The 19,642-nt window shown below is 32.3% G+C and overlaps 1 protein-coding gene and 2 long non-coding RNA genes across 7 annotated transcripts; 1 reads left to right on the forward strand and 2 right to left on the reverse strand.

Annotated features, from left to right (window-relative positions):
• Window positions 1-1,942: 1,942 nt before the first annotated feature.
• Window positions 1,943-4,506, reverse strand: LOC111911820 (F-box protein AUF1). 3 transcript variants are annotated; one of them, XR_002856992.3, is made up of 2 exons: window positions 2,604-4,499; window positions 1,943-2,537 (listed from the first exon to the last, which is right to left on the reverse strand). XR_002856992.3 is itself a non-coding variant. In XM_023907568.3 (2 exons), exon 1 carries the CDS (start codon window positions 4,242-4,244, stop codon window positions 3,264-3,266), a length of 981 nt encoding a protein of 326 aa, XP_023763336.1. In that variant the 5' UTR covers window positions 4,245-4,506; the 3' UTR covers window positions 1,943-2,537; window positions 3,254-3,263. The 3 variants fall into 3 exon arrangements, 2 of the variants coding, with proteins under 2 accessions (XP_023763336.1, XP_023763335.1); XM_023907568.3 differs by having other exon boundaries at window positions 3,254-4,506; XM_023907567.3 differs by having other exon boundaries at window positions 1,943-2,747; window positions 3,254-4,506.
• A 1,760-nt stretch (window positions 4,507-6,266) lies between these two features.
• On the reverse strand, window positions 6,267-9,099 carry LOC111911821 (uncharacterized). 3 transcript variants are annotated; one of them, XR_002856994.3, is made up of 4 exons: window positions 8,700-9,099; window positions 8,405-8,554; window positions 6,973-8,308; window positions 6,267-6,867 (listed from the first exon to the last, which is right to left on the reverse strand). It is a non-coding gene; the product is annotated as an uncharacterized LOC111911821 (long non-coding RNA). The 3 variants fall into 3 exon arrangements; XR_006189550.2 differs by having other exon boundaries at window positions 6,267-6,544; window positions 6,782-8,308; XR_002856993.3 differs by having other exon boundaries at window positions 6,267-8,308; window positions 8,700-9,094.
• Window positions 9,100-10,724: 1,625 nt separating this feature from the next.
• On the forward strand, window positions 10,725-11,657 carry LOC111911822 (uncharacterized). Its single transcript, XR_002856995.3, has 2 exons — window positions 10,725-11,229; window positions 11,451-11,657. It is a non-coding gene; the product is annotated as an uncharacterized LOC111911822 (long non-coding RNA).
• The last annotated feature ends 7,985 nt before the right edge of the window (window positions 11,658-19,642 follow it).

Below are 19,642 nucleotides of genomic sequence, written 5' to 3' on the forward strand. Positions count from 1 at the left end.
TTGGTCCTTGTGGTTTGCGAAAAAACTTTGGATAGGGTCCAAAACGTTTTCAACTTGCATGGAAGGTCTAAAATCAAAAACTTCTTGTAATTTTGGTCCAAAAAATCTTAAAAAGACTATTATACCCTTTTGTTTTCTTTTTATCATTTCTTTTTTACTTTTCTTTATTATTTTATTAATATTAAAAATAATATAAACCCCCACACAAGACACACACACTTTCTCTCTCTCTCTCTCTCTCACTCACACACTCTCTCTCTCTCTCTCTCTCTCTCTCTCTTATATATATATATATATATATATATATATATATATATATATATATATATATATATATATATATATCGTTCAATTTCCTCAAAACTTATAGCGAAAATATGAAGTTTCAATCGGTTCGCAAACATAGTTTCCATTAGATTCACTAACAATTTGGGTGCAAGTTCAAGGCTACAGCTCTCCGTATTCAAGTGATATCGGAGGAGTAAGCCAATAACCCAATGAGTTCTCAAAATAATAAAAAAAAAACGGATCAAAGGGGAAGGGGGAGAGTGTTTCGTGGCTTCTACCTGTGAGAATGAATGATATGTAATCGATTTATCCCTATCTTCTTTCCAACCAGATTGTACGCACAAAGAGACCCCCAAAAAAAAAACTTGGGTGTTGAATTTTTTTGCCCACCTTCAAGAACAAACGATCATGGATGGGAATTGAAGCTTATATTCAGAAATTTGAAATATATGCTGAAATCCCTAAACAGTTGAACTCGTCCCTCATTCTTTATGCTAGACTGATGATGATTTGGAGGTTCGGTGTTCCAAAGGTACAAATCTAAGCTGATCCCCTACCAGATAAGAATCACCATTTATACCCTTATTCTTCACCATCTTCACCTGAAACTCTAGATAAAAAAAGAGAGAGAATACCCTTCAATGATTTACACCCATAATCCTTTGTTCTTCACAACTTTTTTACACCCATCAAAACATGCGATCGATTCAGAGTGAGAAGAAAAGAAACTGACCTAATTCTTTCAGATAATGATCTTCACACACACCTGGAGGATCGATTGCGTGGGTAATCGTTTTACTGAAGTGTAGTTGGGTATCGTGAGTAATTGTTTGATTTTCTACAAGAAGTATTAAGCGAGAGAGAGAGAGAGATTATATTATTTTTAATATTAATAAAATAAGAAAGAAATTAAAAGAAATGTAAAAAAACAAAACAAAAGGGCATAATAGTCTTTTTTAGATTTTTTGGACCAAAATTACAGTAAGTTTTTGATTTTGGACCTTCCATGTAGGTTGAAAACGTTTTGGAACCTATCCAAAGTTTTTCGCAAACCACAAGGACCAATTCTATAGTTTTGTCTAATCTTTTATCATTTTTTTGTAACTAGATATGTAAAATTGTTATGTTTTCTAGTTTTGGAAAAAATACACGACAAAGTTATTTTTTAGTTTTATTATATGGCATTAAGTGTATTCATATTGTACTATTTTTATTTTGTTTAATTATAATGTCAAGTAACTTTTTAAAAACATGATGTGTTAGTTAAAAATTAAATTATATGAGTGGGGTTAAAAAAACATTTAAGAAAGATAAATGATAAATTGTTTAATTTTAGAAAGGAAAATTCAAAAAATTAACCTTCACAAACTATTTGATAAAAGTTATTTGTCAAATAAAAGTAAGTGGAAAAATAAGGTGAAAAAAAATAAAAAACTTTTGAGAGTTAATAATTAAAGATGCTCTAATTTATTAAACAAAATGTTATTAACTTAAATCATCTCCAATCATTTACCATTTTAAAAGCTCTTATGAAAATATCTAATTTACCCCACATCTTTGGAAAAATCTTTGAGAATATTTTATAAAGCTTTCTCATATAATTTGTTAGTATTAAGCATATGTAATACTTCTATATTTAAAAATTACTAGACAATGACATTAAATACAAGAAATATATTACAATACATGTAATTAATCAAAATCTACAAATTTTCAAAGTAACATTTTATAAATTAACTTTCAAAGCAGAAACAACATTTAAAACTGTAACCACGTCCGCTTTATACTATACAACTTCATTCCATACGATTAACCAACCAATGAGCAGCTTCTGTGCATCCAAAAGCTTTAATGCCTCTAACATGTTGCCGAGCTTAATATGCAACCTAATTGAGGCCCTGTTTGATTTAAGTCTGATCGAGTCCGGTCAGACAAAAATGTCTTACTCGGTCAGATCAATGTGGGTCAGCGTGTTTGATATGTGAAATAAAACCATGAAACTCAGTCAGCACCCTCTGACTCGGTAAGTAAAATGAAAGTAGCTGACTCAGTCCTCTTTGTTTTCTTCACAGTTTTGCCCTTTGCATCACACATTCCAGCTAACACAAAACCGAACATATATATGCCATGTTCACGCACACAAGAACCAGGAAACCCACCACAAACACCACGACCCATGTTCATCCTTTTAACCCCAACCAAAAAATGGCATCTTCATGAGAGAGAATGAGAGGGGAGCACCCTTTTACCTGTTGATCGAGTTCAGGAGGATTGAAAATTGAGATCGATTGAAGTTGAGATTTGTAGTCACCTACCTATTCTTCCCCCACCGATAGGGAATAAAAGTTGAGATTTGTAGTGGTGGTGTTATCATGATCGATGGTTCAGGGAGGCATGGAGGTTCCATGGAAAAGAGCTGCAACTTTTTTATGGAGATTGGGTGATATCCCATTCTCTCTCTAGAATTGAATGAAAGGGAAAGTGAAAAGAAAATAAAGGGTAGGTATTAATTTATTAAAAGGAGGTTGAAAATATCACCGACATGTGATTGGGTTCTTCACATGCCTATTACATTTAGCTATATTATTGTTTTTAAAATAAATAAAATTTATTGTTCCTTAAAAGTGTTAATTTTTAAATGATATGGAGGTAATTCATGCATTACATTTGGACCTTTTATTTATTTAATGATATTTGTCGAAGTTAAATTTGCATGCAAAAAGATATATTTTAGCTTACATAAATAAAATAAAAGAGTAAAGTTGTCAATTTTCTCATTTAGCACAGTCAGTTAGAAATATAATCAAACAATATTATTTCAATCAGAAACAGATGCAGTAAGAACTTCTCGGACAGTAACTACCAAACAGCCCCTGATTTTTCATTTCAAGAAGAAAAAACTATGGTAGAAAATAATTGATTAAGATATGGAACTTATAAGAATATTGAGGTTCAGACAATGCACCTGATTCATACTACATAAACCTATGCATGATTCCCTTATGCTTTTCCAAAATCTCCATCATAGCTTCGGTATATGCAGCCTCTTCTTTATCTTCAAAACCACCATTTTCACTGTTCATAAGAAAATCATTTCCACCCTGGAAACCATTCATCTCAATTACACCAAAATATATCCCCTTCATCACGTACCCTGAAACTGGCAACTTCAAAACCGGAATATAACAGTTATTTACTATATCAGGAACCTCTACACGATTGAACACAGTTTCCGAAGTTGAATGTACCCATTCCTTCACCCCACTGAGTTTTTTCCCACTCAGAGAAAGCCTCCCTCTTCCCCTGGAATCAGTAACAGAAACCTCTTCCAACAATGGCAGATCCTTAACCAAGTACAACATCATCATATGCCTAGCCGTCACATCCTTCAGACACTGATACGGAATGCGACGTCTTTTGTTTTCATCTTCATCCCCATTTCCATTGAGATATAATCCATCGTTATCAGAAATTGAATTCGGGAACAGAAATATAATCGATTCGATTCTGTTACCAAACTTAACCTTCCACTTTAACAAACGATTATCGACAGCACGAAGACCCGAAGATAGAAGTTCGATACATAAAGACTTCACTCCTTTAAACTTGATCAAAAACCTATAGGCAGATAGAAACGACTCACCGTATAACGACGAAATGATACGCGCAAACGACGAACTTGGGGCGACATCACTGACGGTGTTCTTATTGGAAATGCGAGGGTTTGAGAGAGGAGAAGCGAAGGAAATCGCATCGACTTCAAGTACAATCGAGGAGAAACGTCTGGAAACCAGATAGCAAAAGCAAAGGGTTTTTAAATCGATTAATCTGTTTAATATTTGGAGGATGATTTCATCTGGTAAACGACTGATTGAAGACCAATCATTTGCATATCCTTCGCGGGATTTCTCGAGGTTTCTCAATTTTTTGAGACAGAAAATCGACGGTGTGCTCATCGCACATTGTAACCCTGATCATCCTCCTGTTAACTTTTATATTGATGACAAAAAAGGTGCTCTTTTTCGCACGATTAAGCGTGTAAATGTGATGGTTACTTTAAAAAAAATCCACCATTTGTAATATTTAATTAATTTTCTACAATAAAGTTCTCTCCTCAGTTTAGTCTTTTAGATGATGTTACTTTTTATTATACATTAAATACGCTTGTATTTTTATTAATTTTTTTCCTATCGAACCTTATGCATTTTAAAATTTTAGTTTATATCATTACTATAATATTAAAAAGTCTTTTTTTTTCTTTATTCTTCATTATATATATATATATATATATATATATATATATATATATATATATATTGTTTTGAATATTGTTTTGAAATAAAGCGTGTTTAACAATAATAGCTGATAGCTAGAAGTGGATAGCGGGTAACTGTTAGCAGGTAGCGGATAACATGTAGCAAGTAGCTGGTAGCGAAAAACTGTAATTTTTATTTGTTATATGTTAGGTTAAAACCCGTGGAAACCACGGGTAATAAAAAAATGATATTGATGATTAAAAATAATTATGAAACATCAAATTTTTATTAAAATTTTATTAAATTAAGTTAATGATTTTGATAGAAGGGATATAAATTTGAATAAAGTGTAAAAAAAAAAAAAAAAAAAAAAAAAAAAAAAAAAAAAAAAAGACAATCAATCATGCAAATAACATTGATATACAAAAATTTTAATATAACAAAAACGTAATAAAAATAAATTAACAAAACACAATAAATTTAAAATATTCTTTAGTGCTCTCATGTAAACATAAACCCCTTATGTTTATTAATTTTAACTTTTATTGTTTTGAGATTCTTTACCGCTCTCATGTAAATGTAAACCCCTCTTGTTTATCCATATTGGTCTTCCTCATATTTAACAAATATAATAAATTCTTACTAATTAAAATAAAAAGCCTCTTACACATACAAATTTTGTTAACCTTGTATCTTATAATGTAGGGCCTCCAAAGTCAAATTCAAAACCGAGAGTAAACCCTTCCCCTCAATTCCTATCAATTATCATATCCAAACAACAAACCAAAAAGCATATTGTGAAAATTTTCAATTTTGACATTATTGTTTTAAACAAACACATTTCCTTCAAGAATGAACAACATAAATACTTTTATAATAAAACTAAACAAGTTAGGTTACATTGTTATCCAAATTAATTGGTTACCAATAAAACCTAATAAATAGAAAATAAAATAATGGGTGAACAGGATTTCTGACTTCTAAGCTTGTCTTAATCTTAATATATTAAGTTTGTACTTTAATTAGTTTTTAGAACACACTAATTTTGGAAGTGAAATTGATTATATCGGTTCTTAAGATTTTGAAACCGGTCTATAAATCACTTGAAATTCTCCGGTTTCTAGATATTTAAAAGTATTTTATTCTCAAAAGTTTAAATAAATTAACATTCCTAATTTAATGTAAGTATAAGAAGAATGAGTTGGTTTTGCAAAAAAAATGTTTACATGTTTGGTAATCAGTGATATCATCATCCATTATTAACATCAAATTTATGAACACCAAGTAGAAGAAGATGAGCTCATACTTCGCACACCAACAAATAACAAAAGCATTGGGATATTATAACAGACTGAAAAGTGAAAGTGTCTATATTTCTTGTATTTAGCCTAAACTTGTAAGGATAGATGAAAGAAATAGAAACACACTTTGACTTATTTGGACGATATTTTTCAAAGTACAATGTTGTAATAGGAAAAGTAAAGTAGAATGCTATTATTAAAAATAATTTAAAAGTATATTATTATTATTTTAATCTAACCAAATAAAGGGCTAAATGCAAGATAAATAATAAAAAATGGTTACGTTGGTACATAATATGTTTGTAACTCATGATGTTTTTTTTTTTTTTTTTTTTTTTTTTTTTTTTTTTTTTTTTGGATTAGGATTAAATAAATTATGTTTAAAATAGATTTTAAAAAAATCCTATCACGCTTTACTATCTTCCTTCCAAGCAGTTCAAATTAATCATACATTTACACTGTAAGAATCAAATTTAACTCATGTCGTCTTAAAATGATAGAAATAATTTTAAATTTTAAAGCAAGTGTAAAATCATTTACGCTGAAATTAATTCCTAACTAAAAATTTACTCTTTAGCTTCTTTTACCTTTGTTTAAAACATACAACCAAAATCACAGTAGACACACAATCCATACCCAATAGTCTTTTTTGAGTTTTTGTAGTCTTTGGCATATAGGTTGACCCACTTCTTCACACACCTAAAAATCAACAAACAAATTTCAATCAACAATAAAAAAAATTAAGCAAATATGTGGATGAATATGCTCTAACTGAGTTAAAATTTCTAAGTAGAATGCTATAATAAAGAGGAATAAAAATAAGATGCTATAATAAACAAATCAGCATAAGTAATTAAGTATGTTGCTAATTCTTGCATTTAACTCTAAAAATTAGTAAACAAAGATAATTTAGAGAAGTACTTAAAAGTGGATAACCTTAGGAGTTTGTTATAGAAGTATGTATTGAAAAGATATGCAAATTTGCTTATATGTTTTCTGATGATGTCATCTGTTGAAGATATCTAGCCAAAAAAAAGCAAGTCATGTAGGCTACTTGGACATATTTTTGAAGGGTATATATGTAAAATACTTTTTTTAATTGTTAAAAGATGAAATTATAAATTTACCGTATATAAAAGTTCATGATAGTTGATGAAATGTATGTCTGAGGAGTAAGACAAGTCATAACTCTATAAATAACTTCAACTAAATCCCGGTCATCCTTGTCAACTCAGAAGCCAAGGGTAATATGGTAAATAAATGGAAATATGCTTAGAATCGTAACAAGAAAAGTATGTTAAGTGATAAATATCCAATTTATTAGAGGAGATTGTGTGGTTCACCTTCAAGGGTAGTAGAATATAACTTCTTGCATACCGAAAACGAAAATTTCATCAAATACATTGACTGTATTTGATTGTAATATATTTTAAAAAAAATGAAAAAATGTACCTATCATCTAATATTTCCACAACATGCTTCTTGTAAGCTGATAGCTAAGGTGAAATGAAAAGAAATATATAATGTCAGGTTTATTTAAATGGATTAAAAAGATATAGGTTATATAAAAGGCTTAGCAAACTGACAAGCCGTTCTTCCTACCTGTTTAATTAAAAATCCAGAATCAGAGGTCAGTCATATACTCCACTCTATAAACCGAGTGATACTGGTCACTTTGAGTTTAAAGAAAAAGATGATAGCTTCATTTTTGGCTGCCAATTGTAAGTATGAAACTAAAGAAACCACAATCCAACTTGGAAATTGACAGAGAAATCATTTGTTTTCATTCCTTATCATTTCTCTTCCATCAGTTTCAAATATGTTGTCATGAATTCGATTTCATATTCTTTGTATAACTATAAATATGGAATCATAATGAAACTAAAAATTGGGTAAACTTTGAAAGATAGAAAACTGTAAGGATTGAAGAAAGAATTTACCTTGATAACAGACATTTGATCACCAAAAATTAAGAATATACCCATTTAAAGTATCACGAATATAATTTGTATTGATGGCAATTAGCTCAGTCATTTGTAATGCATGATTTTAAGGGTAGAATTGAATGGAATAAAAAAATATGTAGATTTTTTAGCGGGCATACCTTAAATTGAGGGCTGCAATCTTGAAATTTGAATCAGTAATGAAATGATTTTTCAACAATCATAGCTAATTGAAATCAAAGAGCTTCACAAGGTTCTGACTCATAATCATCTTCTAATAAATAAACCTACTGAATTTATTCAACTGAGTTGCAAAAGAGCTGGCCTATTTGCATCACAACTATTGTTCCCATCATACTTATTAATTATGAAAATAAGACTAACAACCCTAATCAAAACAAACCACAGAGAAAAGATAAGAATTACCTCTCTTTATAAAAATTGAAATCTTACTTATGTCTCCTAAGTGGAAGATACTTTCGCAACTCTAGCTGAAACCTGCAATCTAGGTGGAAATCACCTAAAAATAGTGCACAGATGAAATTTTAACAAACTAAAACAGGAAAAAATAATCTCATTTGAGTTAAAAATATGCATAAATAAGTCATTCACAAACCTTTGCCTTTGCTCCGTCATCTTCTCTAAAGAATTCACCTAAACTTTATCAAATTTTAAAAATAGGTTGACCCATTTTTTGACCATATCTTTGACAGAGAGCTCAACCGGGAAGAGGGATGAGGATAGAATGTGCTTAACTGCGTCTGGTCTGTAAATGGAAAAATTCAGAGTCCAAAACCGTAATCTTAGCAAATAAAATACTAAAAATACTTCAATTTCATCCAAAAAAATACTGAAAAGACTTCAATTTCATCCCTCCTGGAAACGTCAAAGGGAAGGGTAGAAAGACAAACCTAAATAGTGTAGACGACGCCATAGCTTCATGACCTAGACATCGCCTTGAATCCAGAGAAGAAGAATAAGGATTACCATTAACCATTGATCAGATCGAGGGTTTGAATGGGACAAGTATTGAACCGAATTTTACCATAGAAGCCCTGCTCCATCAATTTCAATTTTGGATAGCTTATGTTTTGTAAAAAAAATTTATCGTGATTTCAAAACAGATTAAGAGTTGTTGAATTCAAAAAATCAGGGATCAGATAAGGAAACACTACAGAAAATCAGGAAGAGAATGAAGACCGGAAGATAAGTAGAGCACCGATTCAAATCCCTCATTTTTGGATTTTAAACAGGTGAAGATCATGTTCCTGATTTTGCTGAAGGATGAGTAGAATTGACCAAATGGTAATTTCGGGAATTCACTTAGGAAAAAGAGTGGGAAAAATCGATTTAGGGAGGCTTATTGATTGCCACGTGGCAAAAATGATTTTATTTATTAGGTACAAATGTTTTACTTATCTATTGTGTACATGTATAATTGATTATCGACCAATCATTTTACTTATTTTAAGAAAGTAATTAATGCATATTAAATGCTGAAGATGTAATTAATATCCATTATATCTTCAACATGTAATATGCATTAATTACTTTATTAAAATAACTAAAATGATTGGTTCAGAATCAATCATACATGCACACAATATATGGTGAAAACAAAATAATATATATATATATATATATATATATATATATATATATATATATATATATACTAATTTTAAAGCCCCTAAAAAACAGTACTATGTTCCTAGACCACCTCTAATTTTGTTTTTTGTTTTTATTATTATTTATTTTTAATATTTGCAGGAAGCACAATTGTTTTAAAGTGCTGGAGCTTTTCTCTTTCCTAGTATGTTCAAATCCACGTGTTTTGATGCCTAACAACAAGATGCTCCACCGTTATTGTCACCCACTATGAATGAGATTAGTGTCACCGATGCTTACTCGAGTCGCCTACCACTTATCTGTTTCTTCTCCTCCCACCGTCACTTTTTCTACCATCTCTTCTACAGTGCTCTTTGTATTCTAGATTGTTCCAATTTTTTTCCACTTGAACTCGCTTCACTATCTTCCATAACTGCAGAAACATATTTCTCAGAGGGTGTTTGTTTTATCTTTTAAACCAACTTTTAGCCTTTATCTTTTCGTAAAAGTTAAAAAGGAACCAAAAGATGTTTGGCAAAGGGAAAATATATTTTAAAAACAACTTTTCATAAAGAAGAAAAATGAGCATTTTGAAAAGTCACGGAACGTGACTTTTTGTAACTTTTGAAGCCTTTAAAACTGAAATTACTTTTATACCCCCAACTACCCTAATCCCAATTACCCTTTTTAGTCACTTTACATGTAAAAGTTAAACCAAACACTTTCTAAAAATAATTTTTGGCTTTTACTTCTTAAAAGCTAATACAAACACATTTTTAAAAACATCTTTTGTAAAAATTCTTTTTACAAAAAAGTCCAAAAAGAACTTTTTGAAGTTAAAAAGATATCCCAAACACCCTCCTCAACATAGCTCACGGTCGACTGATTGGATTTTGTCTTCCATCCACTTTTAAACAATCATCTCCCTTCTGCACAATGTTTTGAAACCCGAGTTGACCCGACCGGTTCAACCGGTTAGACCGTGACCCGAGGTAAAAGACGGGTCAATTAAAAACGGTTTTTTGTAAAAATACGGACCGGATCGAACCGGACGGGTTTCCCTTGAACCGCGGTTCGACCGCTTATGTTGAACCGGTTAAAACCGGGTTGACCCATTTTAATAGGGTTTGGATAGTTGGATACAAGTAGCGAACACTAAAACAACGAGTCTTTTGCAGTTTCTTTAATGTTTTTCAATATTTAAACTTTGTGGACATCAAATTATTGGTTTTATATGTTTATGCATTATGCAGGAAAATAAAAATATATAAAAAATAAAAAAATACAATAAACTGTGTTGACGCGTGAACAGTTCGTCACACCGGTCAACTAAAAACACAGGTGTTAAAACATTGCTTCTGCAGCGCCTTCTCCTATCCTTTCTCCTGATTTCTTCATGACTCATCACTTTCACAAGGTGGAATTTGAAAAGTCCATTACAAATAAACCTTACTTGCACCCTAATCGTAACACAGATACGTTCACTATTATTTTTCTTCAAGGTTTTTAAACAGTTTCTATGTTTATTTTCTGTAAAGCGTCTGTGTAAGTGGGAAAGATGGTCGGAAAGGGTGGGAAGGGTCTATTGGCCGGAAAAACTCCGGCGGGTGCAACAACAAACAAGGGTAAAGATAAGAAGACTCCGGTTTCCCCATCTGCTGATTTCCCCATTGACCGATTCGTGAATACTGAAGATGACACACTCACACTGGTCGACAGGAAGTCAGGAAGTATTGAAGCCAGATCTTGACGCAAGCAATGTAATGCTTTAATGGTTTGAATGATTTTCTATTTGCCGATTTCTCGATTTTCCGTTTTCACTACACATCAGGGGTAAGTGAAATAACGCTTTTTCCATTTGCTATATAATCACAAACTCCCAAAACTCTGTTTCTAGGGTTTCACATTCCACATAGCAAAACTCCCAATTATTTCCTTAGAGAAAATCAATATTTTCTGATTTATATTGACTTTTTTCATAGCCAAAGGTTTATACATACAAGGCGTATTCTCAGTAATATTTAAAAGTGACTTGAATTTGACTTGATTTTCAGGTTGTTGTTGTTGGGTGCTCTGCAGAATCGCTTCTTCAAAGAATTTAGATTGAAAGCCACAAATTATGGTAGCTTGAAATACGGTTAAAAGAGGAAAAACCATACTCAATCTTACGGATATTGTTGATGTTGTACTCTTAGAATGACCTCGTAATGGAATATTTGTATAAGAGACTTTGTTGTTATAGTAGATGTTTTCATCATGCATATACTTATTTATCTATTCATACATATTCGTGACAGTGTTTTCTACGTTACAAGAAGTTAGGTAATTTAGTTGAAATTGACTAATTTGCTATTCATATTGTATTCATTGGTTTTCCTTTATTTGAGTCTTCAAGAAAATGGGTTTTTTGTACACAAGTTTCTTCATTGGGTTTCCTTTTATTTAATACCCCTAATTTATTTTTTTGGCCATTGAAGTCTATAGGTTCATTTCATACATAAATGAGAGTTGGTTCATCGACGATTACAGTTTATTGAATGATAGTAGCCATCTACAAAATATTAATATGATTTAGTTATGCTAATTTCATACATGGATGATGGAAAAGGATATTTGATTATTAATAGAGAGGTAGGCACAATAAACACATAAGTATTTTAGATTTTTTTTCTTGATGTATGGTACTCACTATGAATATTTTGTTACAATGTGTTAGTGTAGATATAGAGGATTTGGAAAATACACCAAAAGCTGAATTTTAAAGATACTTTAAACTGACAAATTTGAAGAATGAGGTGTTATTTCTGAATATTGCTTTAGATTTTATTTATCTGGTACCCGATATGCATCCTTTATCATAAGATTACTTACTTCACTTGATTTTTGAAGCTTTCTTTATATATTATAAGAGATTTACAAAATAAAGTTTTTCCCATTTTGTAGAGACACTAATATTGGAATGACCAAAGAGGAACTAATAGACTATCTTGGAACCATTGCTCAAAGTGGATCTTCAAAGTTATAGAATGCATTGAAGATACTTTTTCTTTTTTTATATAATTCATCAACAACTATGAGTTAAACAAATACAATTTTTAATAATTTTGTGTAGGAGAACAAGGATGTTAGAAATGATAACAATTTGATTTGTGAATTTCGTGTTGGGTTCAATTCAACTTTTTTGGTTGCTGAAAATGTCTTTAATACCCTTTTACCCTTTTATTATTTTCTAAAGTTTTCATTACATAGATTCTAAATATTTTATAACAACGGGTGAATTTTTCTACCAAGAGTCCAAGTTCAGACAAGAAATACATTTGGGAAGCAGCAGCTGAGACGTAGTTCATATGTAATTAGAGAAGAAATTGATTTGTGTCTATATCCAAAAATGGGTCTTCCATTAAGAATTAACTTTTATTTTGTTGGGTACTTCATTCGACCGAAGGCAACCAATAGAAATCAGGAATGATTCTTATATGTTCAAGGTCTTTTCAAAGGCATTTTATCTTCAAGTTTTATAATTTTCAAAATATGGTCATTCCTGATCTGTATGTGTATATCAGGTAACCCACTAGATTGGACCTATCCTTATAGATGATGGTGTTGGGGAAGATATAACAAATCAAATTACAAGTGCCTTGTAGCCAAACAGAACATTCTATGTAGATTCTAATGGGAGAGACTTCATTAAGAGGGTATATATTTTCTATATGCCTATTTCAGTACTCTAACACATGTCTGTCACATGATATAATTTACTGTTTCGCAAGTTCGTGCTTTTAGAACTGACTGGAGGTGCAAGTGAATAAACCAATTACTGGAAGTTGTTACCCAATACGTGTTCATTGCATATTCGCATGTATGTTTTTTTATTCCATGTGATGGTGGGAAAAGATGCTTCAACCCAACATGGTTGACATTTATTCAGCAGGTTGTAAATGTTTACACCACAAGTTCTTAACTTTTTGAAATCCCCACTCAATTATTTGTTAAATTCTTATTAATTAACTATTTTTTTTTGTTTATAATCAGATCTGTCGAATGACTCACTTGTGTCTAACCCCGCAAAGCGGGGTTCTTTCCTAGTTTTAGAGAAATTGTAAACTGTCTCTAGCACGGAATAGGTGTGGTTGCCACAGTGACAATAGAGAACACTGCCCCCAACCCTGTAGTAAGAGAGTGTGGTCTCTCTCTCTCTCTCTCTCTCTCTCTCTCTCTCTCTCTCTCTCTCTCTCTCTCTCTCTCTCCAATGTTCCCACATCTATTGTGTGATAGAGAACCACATTTTGTATGATATAATTGATATGGCGCCTACGTGGCGAAAAAAAGAGTGCGGTTCTTGTGACACCACACCAGGGCCGGTCCAAACGTATATGGGGCCCAGGGCGAAAAGGAAAAAAGGGCTCCTTAAAGGACAAATATCATAAAGATTCAAAAAAATATCATTTATTTTTCACTATAAATGCGTACAATTAGCAATAACAAGCAAGCCAAATTGTTTATCTTTTGAGTTAATTTGAGTTTGAACCAACTTTAGACCCAAAAAATCATTTAGATATTAATTTTTTTTGTATATATACACTACATATCCCAAAAAATTTGGGTCCCCTGGAGACGTGGGCCCTGGGCGATCGCCCGGGTTGCCCACCGTCTGGACCGGCCCTGCACCACACCCTCCCGCCTTAACATAACTTCAGTAAAAAAGCATCGATATGACGTCTCTACAAAATCCAGGTCGCATCCACATCAACAAAAATATCTATTTGGCCTTCTCGTATAAGTGTATAGATGGTATCCACTAATTTAGAAGTCGGCTTGGGACAGTTGAATTCCATTATTATTACTAAAAACAATTTCTACACCCACCGCTCTTTCTCTCCCATCAAGAAACCATCCTCACCATTATTCAGTAAGATGATAAAAATTAGTTTTATTCCTACATTGATAACCAAAACGCTCCAGTCATCTTGCAAACACATCAATCTAAATGGATGACCAAAATGCTCATTCGCACATTTCATCAAACACTAGATATACATCTAACGTTATATATATATATATATATATATATATATATATATATATATATATATATATATATATATATATATATATATATATATATATTTGAGAAAAGGCAAGCATACACTGTACCGTCCCAAATTCACAAACAAAAATTTTCTTTTTATTAAGGTAAAACTTCCCAATTATAAAATCATTTATTTCCTAATTACAATTATTGAAAATCAGAGTAATGTAAGAATGCAGATTCTTCATGCCGCTGATGAATGTGTAGAGTCTCGCATTCACCTTCCCACAATAACCAACGATATCTGAAACAATAAAAACCGGGTAAGGACAAAGCTTAGTGATTTTTCCCTAAAATAACACATACGATAAACATACAAACATACATAACGGCCCACAATCATCGGATTAGAATGCCCAAGCCCAATTAGTCCTCAGAATGGAATGCCAACATGCAACTTGTCTAGGGATGCAAATGGATCGGGGATTACCCGTGACCCGCGGGGATCCAACTCGAACGGATTGGGGATTCCCCGCCTTAACGGGTAGCGGATTGGGGATGGGAATCAAATATCTTACCCGAAGCGGGTACGGGGCAGGGGCGGGCATAATTTTCATTAATGGATATTAGTAGCTTTCAATGCACAAGACATAGATAATTGAAACGTCCTATGCCTCTTAGTCATTGGTGAGCGTGTGACTTGTGAGAGAGATTGCATATAAAGATAACACTTATCCTTCTGCAATGCATTTCGATTTCACACTCTGGTCCACTTTTCCATTTCTCCTTCTCCAAACCATCACGAGAGGGCATGACCATTAGTGATTCTTCACCAATCGATCAATAACTTTCTTTTCCTTTAATTGATTTCATGTAATCGATTTTGTGCAATCATATTTGCAATAACTTTTTCATTAACCGATTTTCTGCAATCATATTTGCAATTTGTTTGAACCGATTTTGAATAATCTTTTTTCTAAATATGTTTTTTATGATCAATTTTATGTACTTGCTCTCTGCAATTATAGATTTTATTTTCTTAACTAAAGTTGTTCATTGCAATAATCGATTTACTATATTATACAAAGTTAATTGCTTATTGTTTTATAAGCTAAGAAAACAACTGGATATTAAAACTTGGATTTTATTTGTTGCTGTTTGCTGACAACTCATATCGTTTCAATTGATCAATTTTTGTGGTTTAATGTTGTTTAAAATAAGAAAATAACATTTATGTTAGCTTGATTTTAATTGTTTCTTCCATTACTTTTGTAATCTGTATCTCTTGTTGTTACGTTTTTTTTTGTTTGTAGCTATGTAAAATAAGAATGCATGCATATTCCATTATTTGTAACTAAATTTCATTCTTTGTAGTAATTATTTTATGTAACTATATTTTTGCAGTGACGTTTAAGATCAACACACCACACAACCATACATAAGATTGAGAAATGCACCATGCATGCACGTACAAGCTTTGTGGATCAAAGTTTATAAAAGTTTGATGGATATATAGATCAAGCATTATTTTTTGAGCAAGAAACGTACGAGACTAATAGTGGAATTTTAATTTGTTGTTTTTATTTTATTTTCCTAAAAAAATGAAAACATCATTATTTAAACTTTGTCATTCATGAGAAATGAAGTTTGAACATTTGAACATTTTAATTGTTTTGATTATTGTTTATTGTCTTTTTTATAATTTTTTAGATTTACAAAAAAAAATTGTCTTTTCTTACAAAATGGATATCCAACGGATTCCCCGTATCCGACAGATTTTTTTTACCCGTACCCGTCGGGGATTTGGTGGGCGGGGGCAGGGATGGGTATGTGTATTAGAGGTCGGGTATGGGGACGGGTTTTGTAGTCCCCGACAATATCCGCCCCCATTTGCATCCCTAAACGTGTCCAATCAGCCATCAGGCTGGAATACTTAGGGTTTGTTGGCCTACCGTCTAACCCAACCACTCTTCTCGAGCCTTTGTGCCTACGACTTACAGTCGGCCTGCATCAAGTATCTTAGCCTACATGACAAAGCAGGACTGCCTCAACCCACTACCACCATATGTCGATATATAAACAAATAATTATAAAGTAGGTCGAGAATACATGGAAATAACAATCAACAACTCACTACCACCTACTAGTCCTCACAGTGCATACTGTTCCGCTACCAACTAACCTTCATGAAGTGCGTAACCATAAGTAACCAGAGGTGAGATAGCCACCCGAACAGATGATCCTACTCTCGAGCCACAACCAAACTAGGAACAACAAGAAATCTTAGATCAAGAGTTCTCAGGTTATCCTACTTGACTACATACAGCCCCTAGGGTACTCCACTAAAGATAACCAGTAAGTACAAGTAGTCATACAGATCTACAGATCACTACCGCATAGGAACATCCTATATACTTGGATACATATCTAACATATCACTACAACATATCAACATCCTATATACCAAGATACATATCTAATAGATCACTACAACATAGTAACATCCTATATGCTAGGATATAGATCTAATCGATCACTACAGCATAGCAACATCCTATATACCAAGATACATAACCAACAATCCAAGGAATGCATAACTTGATGGTTTTTAAGCATAACAACAATTCATATGTATGCATGCAACCCTAATGCTTTGGATCTAGGTTTTCTCTAATTGAACATGCGAACTTTGAACATAAAAGGAGAAACCCTAGGATGTATCTATAATTTCGAAATCAACATAAAACTAGGGTTAGGTTACATACCTTGATTGTTATATTGTAATAACAATGATTCCCTTATAGATCTTGAAGCTTGAGAACTTAGTGTCACCAGTGTAACACCTCTAATGGCTCACAAACACACAATTCAAGAGAATGATATGAGAAAGGAGGAAGGAGGACAATTTTTGGTTTCTTCTTCTTATAATGATTCGCCGAAAATCATAGGGTTTAGAACCCTTTATATAGTGCAGCAAGGATGCTATGGATAACCCTAATCTGAATAAAATATCATTATTTCAAGTATGATAATTATCCACCTCCTTTAATTATCCATATATGAGAAGATATTCTAGACATTCTAGAATAATATTATATATATATATATATATATATATATATATATATATATATATATATATATATATATTATTTTGTCCACCGCCTTCGCTAGGAAGGTTCTGGACCCTTTTGCTCAACTATTAAAAATTGCACTTTTAGTCCATGCACTTTTAATTAATTCCTTTATTCCCAAAATTAATTCCAATTAATTTCTGACTAAATATTAAATAATAATATGATTAATAATTAATATATTATTTCTATAACATATTAGTAAATCATTAGTTTCAATTTATTAATCAAATCAGTAAATTCTTCCTCCTCCTAAATTAATCATCCTGTCTAGTTGCAAGTGTGAAGGAAACCCAAAATGACCATTTCACTATCAATTCAAGTACATACCAATTATAGTTATGAGCTTAGACACCTAATCCAACAGTCTCCCACTTGGATAAGTCTAATGACTATAGTACGACTTTAAAAACTGACAAGCAATCGTAGCTCTCAAAGCTTTTGTCGAACTCTGACCTAGTCAGTTGCATGTCCTAAGATAAGGGATCATATAATCCTCTGTTCTGCAAGATATCATGTGAAAAAATGACATGGAATAGAATCATTCTCATTGTCCGACTGTTTGTTTCCTGATTTTTGTTTTGTAATGACGAAGAACTTAATTGAACACATCAATTTAGTCCTGACCGGGCCCATCACATAATTCAACACCAAATCATCGAGGGGCCCAATATATCACTTTTCCCTTTAGGGAAAAAGGAACAGATAAACTTTGACTCATATGCTTGTACTATTTACTCATCAAACCATGTACAATAATACGTTTTATAACACTAAGTTACTGATGCGTTTACACATTATCAATGTACAACCAACTTGTAAACAACAACTCATATATCTCGGTTTAAAGATTATACAATAATATCGTCTCAGAATCACTCATGATAAATTCCATGAATTAATTCACTAAGCGTGGGTTTAATCCAATACTTAAATCCCCATTTCAAAAGTATTCCTGAATGTTGTAGCAAACCATTTCTATGTCTAAACACTTTAGCAATATACAACCCAATTCATGACAACCTTAATTCATTAATTACTTCCAAAGTATGATCGACTGTGGATATTTCAATAATCTAATTATTCGGAAAGTAAGACATGCAAAAGAAACACAATGATAAACAATTGACAAAAGATAGTAAACAATACTTATAAACAAATCTCCATTTATATAATCATCAAATGTCAATTACATTTATTTGTTAAAAGTTTCTAAATATCTATCTAATCATTAAAACTAATATCATCCTTTAGACCAATGCTCCTCGTGTGTTGAACATGCTTAATCCTACTAAGACCCTTTGTGAGGGGATCGACAGGATTCTCTTATGATGATACCCTATTAACGACGAGGATTCCTTCTTCTATGTAATGTCTGATAAAGTGATATTTTCTGTCGATATGTCTTAATCTACCATGATATATTGGTTCCTTGGTCAAGGCAACCGCTCCTTCATGATCACAGAAAATTTCCTTCGACTCCTTAATGGTTGGTACTACTCCAAGGTCTCCAATGAAGTTCTTCAACCATATAGCCTCTTTCGATGCTTCGCTCGCGACAATGTACTCTAATTCACGGGTTGAATCAGCCATCGTCTCCTGCTTGGAACTTTTCTAAGTCACAACTCCTCTATTAAGGGTAAACACCCAACCAGACTATGAACGAAAGTTGTCTTTGTCTGTCTGAAAGCTGGCATCACCATATCTAGTAACTCTTAAGTCATCACTGGCACCAAGCACAAGGACCCAGTCCTTAGTTATTTGCAGATACTTAAGAATATTCTTGACAGCTATCCAATGAGCTTTACCCGGATTTCCCTGATATCGACTAACCATGCTCAAAGCAAAAGCTACGTCAGGGCAAGTACACGTAATAGCATACATGATCAATCCAACGTCAGAAACATATGGAAGTCGACTCATTTCCGCTATCTCAACATCAGTACTCGAACTTTGAGTCTTACTCAGTTTAACATTACTTTGGATAGGTAACTCCCTTTCTTTGAATTCTCCATGCTAAAAAGCTTTAGCACCTTATCGAAATATGTACTTTGACTGATTCCAATTAGTCTTCTACTCCTAT

The sequence above is a fragment of the Lactuca sativa genome, chromosome 3 (assembly GCF_002870075.4).
Source record: "Lactuca sativa cultivar Salinas chromosome 3, Lsat_Salinas_v11, whole genome shotgun sequence".
NCBI lineage: Eukaryota > Viridiplantae > Streptophyta > Magnoliopsida > Asterales > Asteraceae > Lactuca > Lactuca sativa.

Bases quoted from the DNA above. Each gene is read 5' to 3' on its own strand.
- LOC111911820 (XM_023907568.3), bottom strand. From the start codon at position 4,244: ATGAGCACACCGTCGATTTTCTGTCTCAAAAAATTGAGAAACCTCGAG.